The following is a 17,406-nucleotide window of genomic DNA, read 5'->3' on the forward strand; positions in this document are numbered from 1 at the left end:
CCTCTATGACCCACCTCCCAGAATATTGGAAATAAAAGCAAAAATAAACAAATGGGACCTAATTAAACTTAAAAGCTTCTGCACATCAAAGGAAACTATTAGCAAGGTGAAAAGACAGCCTTCAGAATGGGAGAAAATAATAGCAAATGAAGCAACCGACAAACAACTAATCTCAAAAATATACAAGCAACTCCTACAGCTCAACTCCAGAAAAATAAATGACCCAATCAAAAAATGGGCCAAAGATCTAAATAGACATTTCTCCAAAGAAGACATACAGATGGCTAACAAACACTTGAAAAGATGTTCAACATCACTCTTTATCAGAGAAATGCAAATCAAAACCACTATGAGGTACCATTTCACACCAGTCAGAATGGCTGCGATCCAAAATTCTACAAATAATAAATGCTGGAGAGGGTGTGGAGAAAAGGGAACCCTCTTACACTGTTGGTGGGAATGCAAACTAGTACAGCCACTATGGAGAACAGTGTGGAGATTCCTTAAAAAACTGGAAATAGAACTGTCTTATGATCCAGCAATCCCACTGCTGGGCATACACACTGAGGAAACCAGAAGGGAAAGAGATACGTGTACCCCAATGTTTATCGCAGCACTGTTTATAATAGCCAGGACATGGAAGCAACCTAGATGTCCATCAGCAGATGAATGGATAAGAAAGCTGTGGTACATATACACAATGGAGTATTACTCAGCCATTAAAAAGAATACATTTGAATCAGTTCTAATGAGGTGGATGAAACTGGAGACTATTATACAGAGTGAAGTGAGCCAGAAGGAAAAACATAAATACAGTATACTAACGCATGTATATGGAATTTAGAAAGATGGTAACGATAACCCTGTATACGAGATAGCAAAAGAGACACTGATGTATAGAACAGTCTTACACTACTGTAAGTTTGTACAGATCATATTCCTAAGATGTGTCTTTGTTTAAGAAAGTCTTGATTACATAAATCATATTTAGAAAAAATATTTAGTTAACAGTTTATATCTGAACACTGTTTATATGTTATGAAAAATGCTTAATTACAAAGGCTGATGTATGTTTTATTTCTGTTTTTTTAAATGACCTACAATTTGCTAATTTTTTTAAAGCTTTTTCTCCTATATTCATGAGAAATATAAGTCTGTGACTATCTTTTTTGTGGAATGTCATCGTTAGGTTTCAGTATCAAGGTATGCTGGCTTTATAAAACAACTTATTCCATCTGCTTTTGAAACAATACAGTTAAATATTTGTTTCATGATGTGATGCTGAGCAAAGATAGCAGATCAGTACTGTGCACCGTATGAATGAATACACCTAAAATGTTAATATGAGAAGAACAAAAACAGCAATCCTGGAAGATGAGATTACAGGTGACTATTTTTTACTATATTTAAAATTTAAAAATGGGAAGGACATAAAGGAAAATGAGTGGGAGAAAGACTGCTTCAAACTGGCTGTCTCCACTGGGAAATTTCCTGAAAAAAAAAAAAAGTAGCAGGAGAGAAGGTCTGAGGATCATCTCTAATTTCATTTTGACCAAAGGTTTTCTGAATTATTTCTGTCTCTCACTTCACTGTAAACAATCAAAGTACTAGAGATTTGCAACTAGGAAAAACAACCTAGTATCTCGGTCCTTTTGAACTGCAGTAACAAACTCATATAATAAACAACGGAATTGTACTCCTCACAACTCTGGAAGCAGAGAGTCCACATCAAGATACCTGCAGATCCAGTACCTGATGAGAGCTGGCTTTCTGGTTCGCAAAGATTAAGCGTGTTTTTGCTGTGTTATCATATTATGGAAGGCAGCAAGGACATTTTTGTGGGTATCTTTTAGAAGGGCACCACTCCCATTCATGAGGGCACGGCCCTCGTGACCTAATCATCTCCCAGAGGCCCCAAACCTTCTAACACTATCAATGCAGAGGTTCAGTTCAGTTCAATTGCTCAGTCGTGTCCGACTCTGTGACCCCATGGACTGCAGCACGCCAGGCCTCCCAGTCCATCACCAACTCCCAGAGTTTACTCAAACTCATGTCCATTGAGTCGGGGATGCCATCCAACCATCTCATCCTCTGTCGTCCCCCTCTCCTCCCGCCTTCAATCTTTCCCAGCATCAGGGTCTTTTCTAACTGCAAAGGTTAGGTTTTAAAATATGATTTTGTGGAGGACAGGAACATTCAGACAGTAGCAATGAACTAGTCACACTTGCTGCATTATTTAGGGCTCTCCTAAATATACCAACAGGATATAAGGATATATAATATGGAAAGTAATTTATTTATAAAAGATTGGCTCACGCAATCATGGGGGCTAAAAGGTCCCATTATCTGCCATCTGCAGGCCCAGGAAAGCCAGCGGTGTAGTTCCAGTCCAAACCTAAAGGCCTGAGAAGCAGGAAAGCCTCGGCCTGAGTGGGAAGGCCCAAGAAACAGGCGTGCCAACATCCAAAGACAGAAAGAGACGGGTGTTTCAACTAAAGACAGGGAGCAAGCTCGCCCCTCCTCCACCTTACTATTCTACTCATGTCCTCAACGGACTGCAAGACGCTCACCAGCACTAGTGCATATGATCTTTTTCACAAACTCTACCAATTCAAATGCTAATCACTTCCAGAAACATACTCACAGACACACCCAGAAATAACGAACTAGCGTTTGGTCTCTGGGCATCCCACAGCTCAAACTGTCACACAAAAATTAACCATTACACTTGCCAAAGACCTAAGTTAAACTTACTAGCAAAGCCACAGATTCAGTCTCATTAAAGGCATTTAGTCATTAAAAGCATTTAAGCACTATTTGAAAGGTTTTACACCTAGAAATTTTTGTTCCTTCATAAGAAACTAACAGCATTCTAACACCTAATTTGTTATTTAAAAAGTAAATACATATTTCATTAACCTCAAAATTTGACATCTACCACAGGTGTGTTATAATTTTAAGTGGGAACACTCAACAAGAAGTTGACATTTGCACAAAGATTTGAAAGAAATAAACAAGGGAAAAGTCTTCTAGAAAGAAAGACCAGCACATGCAAAGGCCCCGAGGTAGGAACATGGCTAGAATATTCAAAGAATGGCAGAGGCCAATGCGTCTTGAAGGGAGTTTGCAAGCAGAGTGGTAAGAGATGAGGCCAAAAAGGTAAGAAGAAGCTTGGAAGGCCTAAGAGCTGTAACAGACTGATAAATTCCATTTCTTAAAAATAGTTTCTAAAAATTTATCATGGCAAAAACACATATACTAATAGCAAAAAGAGTCAAAAGGCACATAGAAAAAACACAATGTCACAAAGGACTAACCTTTTTAATGTAAAACAGGTCCTAGAAATAGATACAATAAAGGTGCCAATATAAGAATATAAGAATGAGCAAAAGACATTAGCACAGAGATGTTAGCAATCCTAATGCCCATCAATAGGGGAATGATTAAATATAAACTGATTCTGACATACAACAGAATACAACGCAACTTTTAAAAACGAATGAAAAAGGATGTAGACAAATCAGAATGCACATACAAGGCTAGTGGGAATGTAAAACGATGAGGCCACTACAGAAAGGTTTGGCATTTACTTAAAAAGTCAAACACAGAGTTACCACGTGACCTGGTAACTTTACTCCTATACACATACCCAAAAGAACTGAAAACCACATCCACACAAACTCTTGTACATGAATACTCACATACGTATTATTCATAATGGCCAAAAAGTAGAAACAACCAGAATATTTATCAACTGACAAATGGATAAACAAAATGTGGTATATATTCATACAATGGAATAGTTTTCAGCAATAAAAAGAAATGAAGTACTGGGGCATGCTACAACATGGATGAACCATGCTACACTATGAATGAAGACAGATACAAAAAGCCACACATTGTATGATTCCATTTATATGAAATGTCTACAAAGGGACAATCTATACAGACAAGAAGCAGATTAGTGGTTACTACAGGCAGGAGGGCAAGGGAAATGGGGAATGACTGCTAATAAGTAGAGGGGTTCTTTTGGGGTAATAAAGTTCTGGAATTAGATAGCAGTGACAGGTTTACAACTTTTGTGAGTTTACTAAAAACCATGTAAATAGATACTTTGAAAGGGTAAATTCTGGAGTACCTAAAGTATATCTCAATACACTTTTAACTTAAAACACAAAAATGAGAAAGCTCTCTAAATGCTTGTATACAGAAACTGCCAAGATAGACTGCTAACTGAAAAAAGAAGAAAATTCAAAACATTGCATAATTTCCTACCTTTTACATGAATACAGGGGGAAATAAGAATCTAAATTCATAACTGCATATACATGTATAAAAAAATTCAGGAAGCATACATAAGAAACCAAGCATGAACAGTGGTTACTATGGAGACAAACAGGAGGGCTGGAGATGGGCAACAAGGACAGGCAGGAGACGGTTCATGTGCACTTTTATGGGATCAGTATTTGAACAACATAAAGGTTATCACCTGCTTGAAAATGAAATTAATCAAGAACTAACAATAGAGGATTATCATGAATGATAAAATCAATCTTTTACTAATTAAAATCTGATGACACTGAAATAAGAATAAACAAAAACCTAAAACATACTGCTGTATGCTGAATGAGTCACTGTCCCCAAGTTAGAAAACGGAGGCTCTGCTTCTAAGTTCTCTATTGAAGTTACTCTGTTCACTTCAAAAAATAAGTCCCCTGGGTCTCAGTTTTCTTATTTGTAAGTAAGTACATTAGGCAAGATGATCTTTAATGTCAATTCTTGCTGTAACTTTCTATAATGTTCAAAAATGGAATTCAAGGCAACATTATACTCAAAACAACAAAATTTTCAATCTATTAATTGGGCCATCTTAGGTGCCAAATAGTCAGGGAAAAGAGCCAAGACAGGCCAATACTTGAAAGAAACCAAAGTTCCACCATGCTGAGTGTGGTGGTTTTTAAAAGATGAAAAATGTTTTAAGCCAACAGATCTTTCTTGTTTTATGTCCTTGTATAATCTTCAGAAGATTTTCATTACACAATCGCCAAAACAAAGTCAACTTTAAAAAGCCAAAATGTTACTTCGGCTGCCATGTTATCCCAAGAACTTTCCACCATCTGGGCTGGAAATGTCCTAGAACAAACTACTGTTGGAGCAAGTAATTAATTTCATGTGAAGAAAAAAAAAAAAAAAGACAGGCGCCATGACCTTGCACTGCTCTGCTTGGGCAGAGTGGAACACTTGGATAAAGACAAAAGCCTTCATGAAATGGGTGTTAGTGTTGGCTAAGGGCAAAGTCAATGAATGTGCAGGAAAAAACATCCTCCTCTGACTTACTACTGGATAAGAAATTGACAGTACTGTAAATGGAACATAAGTTTAATAAAAACAACTGACAAGTTCAAAGAACTAATACCACACATTAGAAATATCAATGTCATGCCAACATGAAGATTTCAGAAGTAAAATATGAGGAAAGACTAAAAAGTGGTATATTTCAGATACTGTCAATAATAGAGAAGTTTTGAAGTTAAAAAAATTCAAAAACATGGTAATACTCCTCATTTATAAAAGTACTAACAATGGAGCAGAAAGTACCTGGACATTAGGAGTCAAGAAATCTGATTCTAGTATTAGAAATGTCACTCAACTACCTTTATCAGTCACCTTATCTGTCAACTTCATCATATGTAAAATATTAATGGAGTGGATCAAATATATTAAACACATTCCAAGTGTTTACGGTTTCTCAAAGAACTAATGCTATACATGTAATGATGCATCAAATGGATGAAACAGCCATATTATCTTCTTGAAATAAAGCTCAACCAAGAAGAGTTTTTAGAAAATTCTAAAAAATCAAAAATTAAGATGCACTGATAAGGTGGATACACAATAATAAAGCAAATATACTGAAATTGTAAGATGGGTATCCAAAGTGCAATTACGCCTGCTTAAAAGTTCCATCACAAACAAGGAACAATTAGAGAAAAAGAGCTCTCAAAAATTAGAAATGACTGCTGAACTTTCATCAAAACTTAGAAATGGCTTTTAAATACATGAAGAGATATTCAACCCCACTTGCAATGAGAGAATGCATGTAAAGATCATTAATATGATTTCCATTTTTGTCTCTGGACATGGCGTATCTCTTTTTGGTGGGTTCCAGCATTCTCCTGTTGAAAAATCAACAGCCAGTTGTGATTTTGGTGCTTTTGCAGGAGGAGATAAGCACACGTCCTTCTACTCTGCTGTCTTGATTTCCACTTTTAACTTACAAAAAAATCTATAATATACTATATTGGCAAGGCTCTGTTAAATGTTTTTGGTGGAACTTATAAATGATATACTCCCTTTAGGGAACAAGTTTTTACCAAATTCACTATATTTTTATCAAATTTTAAAATGGTCACACTTAATTCCAATTCTAAGACTTACATATGTGCATAGATGTATCAAGTGAATTTATGTACACATACTGCATCCACTGAAGTATTATTCAGATCTAAAAAGACATGAGCTACTAAGCCATGAACACAGAGGAAACTTAAATGCACATTACTAAATGAACAAGGCCAATCTAAAAAAGCTTGTACTGTAGGTTCCAACTATATTATTATCCACTCTATTATTATAGTTGTTTAATCACTAAGTCATGTCAAATTCTTTTGTGACCCTACGGACTGTAGCCTGCCAGGCTCCTCTGTCCATGGGATTTCCCGGCCAAGAATACTGGAGTGGGTTGCCATTTTCTTCTCCAGGGGATCTTCCCAACCCAGAGGTTGAAGCAATGTCTCCTGCATTGGCAGGTGGATTATTGGCCACTGAGCCACCTGGAAAGCCCACAAGACACTCTAGAGAAGGTGAAAATATGGAAACAGTAAAAGGATCAGTGGGGTGACCAAGATTTCAGGGGGTGTGAGGGATGAACAGGCAGAACATCGAGCAATTTTAAGGCAGTGAAAGTATGCTTATGAAACTATAATGATGGATGTTGTAGCTGTTGTTCTTCAGTCGCTAAGTCATGTCTGACTGAGATTCCACGGACAAGAGTACACCAGGCACATGTCATTATACACCTGTCAAAACCCACTGAATGTACAATGCAACAAGAATGAACCATAATGCACACTATGAGTTGGGTGACAGTGATACATCAATGTAGGTTCATCGACTATAATAAATGTGCGACTATGGTAAGAAATGTTGACAGCAGAGGAGGCTATGTGTGGGAAGAGGGATATGGGAATATTCTATACTTCCTGCTCAGTTTTGCTGTGAATTTAATATTGTTCTGAAAAGTAAAGCCTTTAATTTAAAAAAATGAAATAGTTATATTATTTAGATAAATATATAAAGGTAAGATAAGGGTTAAGGTGTATGTATAAACCATCAAAATAGCTAATAATGAAAAAGATTGTCTCTGGAGAGTAAAGAGATATAAGACAAAATCGGTTCTCAGCATAACCCCTTTGTGCTTCTCAACTGTCTTCCCAAACCCTATGCACATACACATTATAATCTAAGACAAGTACATCAGCATCAAAGACTAGCTTTAAATATCCAAAGGTAATGTAATCTGGATTATGCCCCCAAAAGAAACAACTCTATAAAGAATTAACTTATTGATGCATAAGTAGGACAAAAAATTTAAAAGGAAAAAAAATCAACTGTTCATTGGTAGAATTAAAATTCAGTTATTAATGTTAAACCAGCTCATTCATATTTTGCGATACTTGTACTAATAACAGGAATAGAAATTAACGAAAGCATCCTGTACCCATCTTGCTTTTATTTTTTTACTTTTATTAATTTACTTTGGCTGCACCGGGTCTCTGTTGCAGCCCATAGGCATTCCCTGCAGCGGGCGGGGGCTTCTGTAGCTGTGGTGCACAGGCAGCTCCTGTGGCAGAGCACAGGCTCCAGAGCACTCAAGCTCAGCAGCTGCAGTGAGTGGGCTTCTCTAGCTGTGGCACACGGGCTTAGCTCCTCCAAGCCATGTGGGATCTTAGTTCCCCAAACATGGATCAAACCCATGTCTCCCGAATTGGAAAGCAGATTCTTAACCACTAGACCACCAAGGAAGTCACCAGGCTTGCTTGTATAAGAGTAAAAATTCTGTGAAGGCAGAAATTCAACATTTTCAGGGCTGAGTTATACACAAGAATCCTACAAACTGACTTTAGGAAAGTCACTTCCTTTCTCTCTACTTCAGTGCCATCATACACAAAATGAAAATGTATAAGATAAGGGCTTTCTAGGTGGCACTAGTGGTAAAGAATCCGCTTGTCTAATGCAGGAGACGCAGGTTGGACCCTTGGGTCGGAAAGATCCCCTGGAGTAGATGATGGCAACCCCCTCCAGTATTCCTGCCTGGAAAATTCCATGGACAAAGGAGCCTGGTGGTCTACAGTCCATGGGGCCACAAAGAGTCGGACATGACTGAGTACATGCGTAAGCTTAATTCCTGTTCTAAAAATTCAATGATTATATACCTCTATAGAATCTATAACTTGCAAGGAAATATGCAAACACAGGCAAAATGTCAGGATTCAGGACTCTGCTCCAGCTGCTGCTAGTCTCTCACACCTAATGCCAGGCTACAGCCAGTCCTCCAAAGCAGTCAGAGAAGCTCCTTGAAGCAGCCTGACACATCAGAAACTTACTTCAGTTCTCACACAAAGGATTCAGCCTTGTTCTTTTGAATCTTACACATCCTGTTTCCTATGACCACTATACTTGTTAATGACCAAGGGCTATTAGTTTCTATTGAGAAGTTTAAAACAGGAAAATTAACTCAGAACAAAATATAGCCAATGCTTTCCTTAAACACTTACTATGTGTAATGTGTGTGTTAGTCACTCAATCGTATCCAACTCTATGCAACACTATAGACTGTAGCCCACCAGGCTCCTCTGTCCATGGGACTTCTCCAGGCAAGAATACTGGAGTGAGTTGCCTATCCCAGAGCCAGAGGATCTTCCTGACCCTGGAATTGAACCCAGGTCTCCTGCATTACTGGAGAAGGCGATGGCACCCCACTCCAGTATTCTTGCCTGGAAAATCCCAGGGATGGGGGAGCCTGGCGGGCTGCCATCTATGGGGTCACACAGAGTAGGACACGACTGAAGTGACTTAGCAGCAGCAGCAGCTGCATTACAGGCGGATTCTTTACCATCTGAGCCACCAGAGAAGCCCCACTATATGTAAAGCAATACACTTTGGCGGTGTGGGAGGCCTATGTCAGTTTTAGTTGCGGAACGTGGGATCTTCGTTGCGTCATGCTGGAGCCTTCGTTATTGCACACAGACTCTAACTTGTGATGTTCGGGCTCAGCAGCTGTGATGTGCAGGCTCCAGAGCGCATAGGCTTCAGAAGTTGTGTCATGCGGTCCTAGGTACTCCACAGCAGTGTAGAATCTTAGTTCCCTGACCAGGGATTGAACCCGCATCCCCTGGATTGCAAGGTGGATTCTTAACCACTGGACCCCCAGTGGTTATATACATTTTTATATAATTATAAAGCATTTTAAAATTTACAAAAGCATTTTCGAGTGCTTTACTCTGGTCTTCAACACAATCTTAAGCAACAGATCCTTGGCAGTGAGAGCCCTTGACAGACCTCATCCCAGGATGAGAGGCGCCCCCCAACTGCTGGTCCCTCTAGGCAGCCAAGGTGGTGGTGTATTACATTATCGGCTTGCCAGCTCATCCCTCAATGGCTACATGAGGTGATCTCCAAACTGATGCACTCAATCTCCACATCTAAAATATTAAACTGAACTAGATGCCTTCAAATGTCTTTTCCAAGTGACAGTCTATGATCTATGCACCTCAATTTTAAAATGAGAAAACTGAGGCCTGAAGTGACACTGCTGATGAGTGATAAAGCTAAGATTCAAACACTGGCTTCTGGATTCAGAGTTAATGGGTTTTTTTCCTACTATAAAATGTCTCTTACATGTCTTGACAATAGTCAATTATGTGACTATAAACAATATGAACAAATGGAAGACTAACATTTGTGGTACTGGATATATCTCAGTCAGATTTCTTCAGTAAGCCCAGTAAAGACTTATACGTTAAATTTTTTTAACTAGGATTACCCCGCCTCTGGAAGCACCAGAAATCAAGTTTCAAACTAGTAAACTACTGTGAACTTAATTATGTCTTGGTATTTGAAAATGCTATCACCTTTAATTCAGTGCTTATAATGTCTTGAATACCTAATCCAGCCAGAAATTTATACTAGATATTTACAGCACCTAAAATTTAAACGCTGACTTCTTTTAGCCACCCACTCTGTTGAGGCTGGATTTGACACGAGTTTGGGTATCAACATGCAGAGCTACAGAAAGACATTTTCCCAACAGTTAGGCCCTTCATTGCCAACACAAGGTCTCTAGTTCTTTCACTCTCAAAGACTTGCAGACTTCATAAAGGAACAGCTCTTCAGGTTCTTGAACCACCTATTTATCATTAGCACCAAAAGTTTTCAACATTCAAATTTTATAAAGTATGACATCTAAGCCAATACCAACACCTGTGAGTCAAATAAATATGTATTTTATATCATTACACTTCATAAATCCAGCAATGTTAATTTTATAAATAAGATTCTTAACAGTTCCATTCCTCTCCAAATACATCCAAAATGGATATCAGAGAAATTAGCTCTAAAATATATGTATTACGTTCTTATACATTTTAATAAAGAGAACCTTAAACATAATCAACATTTAGTCCTTCTAACATGCAAGTCTTTACTTCATCAAACAACATAGCTTCTCTAGCCCTAGCCTCCCACAAACCCTCTGCTCTAATCAAATGAATCCACTTGTATTCCCCAAACACAAGATATATACCCCAAAGGTCCCTATGCAGTTCCACTCTGCCTCCTTGAAGGTCTGGCCACAGCTCATCACTACAGCCCCAAATGACTGCAGCATGTATCAACTGTTCCTCTCAGTGGGCTTTCTATGCATCCATCCATCTCTAAGCTCTTCCAAAGTCATGTCTTTCTTTGCCCAGGGCCTAACACAGTAAATAGACATAGCAAAGTATACTCATAATATATATATTTTTGCAGATTAACCTAATGAAAAAGAAATTATTACACTGTGAAGGGATAATCTAAGGACCGCTGCTGCTACTGCTGCTGCTAAGTTGCTTCAGTCGTGTCTGACTCTGTGCGACCCCATAGACAGCAGCCTACCAGGCTCCCCCGTCCCTGGGATTCTCCAGGCAAGAACACTGGAGTGGGTTGCCATTTCCTTCTCCAATGCATGAAAGGAAAAAGTGAAAGTGAAGTCGCTCAGCCGTGTCCGACTCCTAGCAACCCCATGGACAGCAGCCTACCAGGCTCCTCCGTCCATGGGATTTGCCAGGCAAGAGTATTACTGAGATATAATGCTGATTTTCCCTAAACTAAATGGCCCCAGACTAGTCAGCATTTATAGCTAATTATCTGAGCTCCAATACTTTGGCCACCCAATGCAAAGAGCTGACTCATTAGAAAAGACCTTGATGCTGGGAAAGATTGAGGGCAAGAGGAGAAAGGGACGACAGAGGACAAGATGGTTGGATAGCATCACTGACTCAATGGACATGGGTTTGAGCAAACTCCGGGAGATAGTGAAGGACAGGGAGGCCAGGCGTGCTGCATTCTATGGGGTCACAGAGTCGGACACAACACTAGCAACTGAACAACAACAATCTACCATTTCCTTAAATGTTGTGAGATGTGATTTCTCAGTGTTTCAGTTGCTGGCTGTCCCTCCACACTGCTAACGTCTGTAAGACATTTAGTGTTTGTAATACAATGTACCAGAGTCAGACAGGACTGAGTGACAAACACTTTCACTTTTTTCACCAACTGCAAGGGGCTTTGAGCCACTCTACCTGCAATAGACTATCCCTTAGCACAGTACCCTGTTTCCATACAGACCACATGATGAGCAACAAACAAAACATTTAAGCACACTGAATAGGTTGTGCCCCCGGGACTTACTCATTCAACAATTATTTTTTGAGTCCTCCACATGCCAGGCTAACCTCAATACTAAGGCGACAGAAGTGAGCAAAACAAAGTGCTGGCACAGGAAGAGCCCTTGTTTTCACATTGCTTTCATTCTATTTGAGAAATAAAATAACATGAAATAATAATATGAAAACTAGTGATAAGCATATGGACAAAAAAATAAAGCATGATGAAACGACAGACTATGAAGGGGTGCTATTTTAGGGCAGGCAGAACTGTTTCCAAGAAGCCAAACTCTGAGCACAAGGAAGGAAGCTTGAAGGAGGACAGGACATGAGCCATGCAGATGTCTGAGGGAAGATATTCAAGGCAGGAGAAGGAAGGTCACAGGCCTTAAAGACAGGAGTGGGTTGGTTAGTTCCAAATTAGCAAGAACACCAGCGTGACTGAAGCAGAACAAGTAACACGGACAAGGCCAGTAGATGATACCAGGTACCTCCTGCACTTGAGCAGCAGACTAAGTCCCATCTCACACATACATACACACACATACACACACACACACAGTCCCCCAGAAAAGGCAGTGAAGGCAATTGGTTATGAATATCACATCTTTATCAATATATAACTTACGACAAAACTAGGTAAAGTTTCTTAGATTACAGAATTAAAATATCTGTCCATCAGGGCCAGGCTGAGAATTAAGGAGCCCTGGTCCTTCCTCCTCACTGAGTTCATAGGTTAATACAGGAGAAGACACATAAATGGATCTCAGAGGAAGGGGCCGGAGCTCACAGCAAGGCCCGCTTTGAGCAGACCTCCCAGGACCGTCCAGATTGGGGCCCAGAGAAAAGGAGCAAAGCCTGCTCTCAACAACAGCCTCACTGTAAACAGCTGAGAGAGCGAGCTTTGACAGAAACAGCAGCAAACAGAAAAGGAAAGAAACCCTGTTCAAGCTCTCAAAATAAACTCTCTTTCATAATAAGAAAAGCATCCTAAGCAGTCCTCAAAGCATCAAGTACTGGGCCCATCCAACATTGCTGCTTACGCTGCTAGGGCCCCACCTAAACATCACTGGGTATTGTCGTGGGGGCTCCATCCAGCTTCTATGGTAAAACTGGAAGACCTCAACCAGTGTCCCAAATTCTAAGTGTAGTGCTTTCAACTCTAGCCTGCCAACCATGTTCCATTTCACTCTCCATTAGTGTCTTGAGACATACCTTTATCATATCTTATTCCTCTCCCATTCAATTCCTTGAGATCAAGAAGATACAACAGTTAAAAAGACAAAGTTTTACTTTTGAAAGACACTTTAATTCTAGTGGATCAACCCAATACACACTGAAAAATGTCAAGTCACAAGACCATGTCTGACTTAATCTTTCTTTTAAATATATTTATAAAAGCTGAGAGGTATGGGGTTAATAAGGAAGGATTCCCAGAAGGTGTGCAATTTTAATCTGACACTGAAGATTAACACCTCATAGAACTAATATTTTATCAACAAATCCAAACTGAGAAGCAGAATCCACTTACAACTTAAAAAAATTTTTCATTACAGATGAATTCTTAGAAATTCTAGGAGTTTACCATAGTTGATCCTGTTCTCCTAATGATGAAGAATCAGTTAAATTAAATTTACAGATTTCTAAATTCTTGTAATCACTCTAGTTCTTGGTAATCACTTGCATTCAATATTAACAGAATGATTTCAGAGTCTCAAATGTTTAAGCTAGAAAAGTTTTGAATTACCCACGAAGGCCATTAAAATTAGATACCTCTTGCTATTCAGCCACTAAGGCAGCACATTAAACTTCAACGTTTATAGCAAGACAGATGATAGTCAGGTGTGTCAAAGCATCGCCAGTTTTCATAGGTTAATATTCCTCCTTAAATTATAAGCTGATCCGTATGGTTATAGATGAAACATTTGAAGAGGAGTTTGGTTTCACATGGAAACTGTTACCAAGACAAACCTTCTTGTAGGATGGAGTTCCAAGAACATTAAATCATAAGAAATTGTTTCAGCAGCTGGTTAAAGCTGAGTGTACATAATACAAGACATCTGGTTGTCTGTGCATTTTCAGTTCATTTAAAAAGTATAAACACATTAAAACACTGAAATGTTTGATATATTACAACACTGTCTACTTGCTCTCCAAGTGTTTAAGTGGCTGGTTTCTACACTGTATTCACGGCTTATTTACTATCTAAGGGGATTTATCATTTCCATCCCCCTTAACTTTACCACAACATTTTATCAACAACAGTAACAAAAACAAGGAACTTATTTAGGATATATATGAAATTGCTGGCATTTGGTAATAACAAATGTTATAGAGGTGCTGCTGTTTTTAAAACTAACATCAGAAACACAAGAAGCCTCACACGTACTATAATAAACAAATGGCAGGCAATACACAGGGCTTCCCTGGTGGCTAAATGTAAAGAATCTGCCTGCCAACGCAGGAGTTGCGGGTTCCATCCCTGGGTCGGGAAGAGCCCTGGAGAAGGAAATGACAACCCACTCCAGTATTCTTGCCTAGGAAATCCCATGGACGGGGGAGCCTGGCAGGTTACAGTCCGTGGAGTCGCTAAACAATCAGACCCGACTTAGCAACTAAACAACTGACAACAAGCAATATGTGTGTTCCCCTCCCACACCTGACCATATGTAACAGAAAGTTAACCACAGTGGCTTAACCAAAGTAACTGTTTGCTCTTTTAACATAAGAAGAAAATCAAAGATAAGCCATCAAGGGCTTGTGTAGTCCTTCCACAACATTACAAACACCCCACGCTCCTGGGACACTGTTCTTTCTGTGTGGCACCCATCATCCCAGATTCAAGAAGGCCAGAGCACTGCCTCCACATCCAGGAAGGAAGAGAAGGGCCAAGGGCGATGAGCTGAAGATACATGCTCTGCAAGCTCCTGACTTCTGCTTACGTGTAACTGGCCCAAACTGTCAAGGAGCCACATTTAGTTCCCAAAGAGCCTGTAAACTAAGCTGGGCACACACTTACCCCAACAATATTGGAGAAGAAGGTGAGAAAGGATACCAGGCATGTAAAGAACTGTGTCTGTCAAAAGAGTTCCACTACCTGGGACACTTTCTCCATGCCCTTTCCCTGTCAGTGATAACCCAGCTGTCTCAGCCCTACCTTCCAGGCTGCGCATGACCAGACCAGGTCACAACAGGGTTTGGTGGTTCTCATTTCTAAGCCTATAATACAATTCTTTCTATAATACAATAAACCTATAATACAAGGGTTTCTCTTGTGGCTCAGCTAGTAAAGAATCCACCTGCAATGTGGGAGACCTGGGTTCAATCCCTTGAGTGGGAAGATCCGCTGGAGAAGGGAAAGGTTACCCACTCCAGTATTCCGGCCTGGAGAATTCCATGGACTGGAGAATTCCATGGACTGTATAGTCCATGGGGTCGCAAAGAGTTGGACACAACTGAGCAACTGTCACAATACAATTCTGAGTGCTGCGCTCATGCACAACAGAGGCCCGTTTTCTCACAAATACCCATCTTTCCTTTTGGACCACAGGCAAGGGCTTATTTCCAGCAATATCTCCAAACAGACTGAGATTTTGTGATGATAAATCTTAAAACCTACTTTTTCATTTCAAAAAATAACTCCTCTAAAATGTGCATTCTCAAGAATTCCCCATTTGTCCAGTGGCTAGGATGTTGCACTTCCACTGCAAGCAGCATGGGTTAGATCCCTGGTCAGGAAACTAAGATCCCACCTGCCATGTGGTGTGGTCAAAAATAAACAAATTTTTTTAAATAATAAAATATGCATTCTCAATACTGGGTGTAAGAGATCACCCTCCAGTGGGTGAAAATTGGTTCGTCCAGGGGTGAAAAACTTCACAGATATTATAATGATGTATGGCCTTCCAGAAAGTCATAGCATATAAACATATTCAGTGTATCTGTAGTATTCAAATTTCATTAGGACTCTGGAGAGGCAATTAAGAAAAAAAAAATTCTAAAAAGGCTCCTCTGAGAGACAAATAAGGTTGAGAATAACTGTTTTAAAAGTAACAAACATTTTGAATTATACAGGAACTGCATTCAGCTGTAGTAACAGAAATCTAGTTGTAACAGTGTAAACAAGGTCTATTTTTCTTACATGAGAACTCCAGGGGTGGGGGCAGGAGCCGGGTAGTGGTAGATCTTTGTAGTGGTAGTGGTAGTGGTTGAACTTTGGTTCAGCAGCTCAATGCCATCAAAGCAGACTTTGCTGTAAGTCTCTTAGTTCATGGTGCCAAGATGTCCAACACAACTCTAAGGAGATCTTGCCCACACTCTGGTGAATAGGACAGTGGGCTCTCACAGATGAAAATATAAATATGTCTCTTAGGTGAGTCAGGTCCCAATAAAGAGCTGTGCCTGTAAGTTTCACTGGAGGACTTCCCCCTACATCTCACTGACCACATCCAGCTTCAAGAGAAGCTAGAAATAGAAATCCAACCTCTCCAAAAGAGGCCAGATATAAAATCCAGAAGCAAGGAAGAAGGGAAGAATAAATAATGGATGGACAAAGAGCTATATCTACCATGTATGTATCAGATTCAAACTGCTTTTCTCTCAAACCCTGATTTACACAGATTAATTCTGTGCTTATCATATGCTTCATGTTGCTGAAGAGTTTATTTTCCCCTCAACAACATAAAATTCGTGTGTTGATGACAGGTCACCAAAGTCTAACTATTATCACGCAAGACAGCAAGAAGGCCATGGATGTACACGGAGGCATACATAAAAGCGATACATGAAAGTACTACAACCCACAAACTCTTCAACATGATCAATTAGCATCTTCAATACACTAAGAAGAGAAAAGTAATCCTGGCTTAGCCAGAACTTACAAGAGTGGAATATCAGTGATTAACTGCATCAAACAGCAGAGCAATTCTTCCAAAAGATCTTCTGAGTCAGAACCTGGTGAGACATATAAAAAAATTTTTTTAACAAAGTATAAAGTAGAATTCAGTTGTTTGGAAGTTCAGTTTTCATTTCTAATGAGAATAATCATTATTACAGAAACTCAGATACTAAGTTGCCCTCTGAATAAAATCTATATGCTGAGCAAGTTAACATCTACTATAATCTTCATCTAGTAGAGGAATTTTGAATACCAGCTATTAATTATATTGGTTTTAATGTCTGAAGGCAACTATGACTTCTGTAGACCAGCGGTTTTCAAATTTCTTATACTGTACTATGTCTTTTCAAAAAAAAGTTATACTGAAGTCAAAGTATATAAAATAAAAACTCAAGCTGCTCCAGCTGTTTTAAATCAGAAATAGACTACCTGCACTTCTTCACCCAATGAAAATCTGACCTTACCCTTGATCTCCTTGCAGACCCAGAAGTGCCTTCTCTGAACTCATGGAGTCCCACTGATTAT

General features: G+C 39.3%; 1 protein-coding gene across 1 annotated transcript in view; it reads right to left on the reverse strand.

Moving 5' to 3' along the window:
- The window catches only part of DYM (dymeclin), a 327,946-nt gene extending 310,905 nt beyond the window's left edge, over positions 1 to 17,041 (reverse strand). The window contains exon 1 of the mRNA XM_010840966.1: positions 16,865 to 17,041. Within this exon, the coding sequence (XP_010839268.1) occupies positions 16,865 to 16,893 (29 nt within the window). The 5' untranslated portion in view covers positions 16,894 to 17,041. The remainder of the gene's footprint in view (positions 1 to 16,864) is intronic.
- Between the last annotated feature and the right edge of the window lie 365 nt (positions 17,042 to 17,406).

This window comes from Bison bison, unplaced genomic scaffold (genome assembly GCF_000754665.1).
Source record: "Bison bison bison isolate TAMUID 2011002044 unplaced genomic scaffold, Bison_UMD1.0 scf7180017864153, whole genome shotgun sequence".
NCBI classification, from domain to species: Eukaryota; Metazoa; Chordata; class Mammalia; order Artiodactyla; family Bovidae; genus Bison; species Bison bison.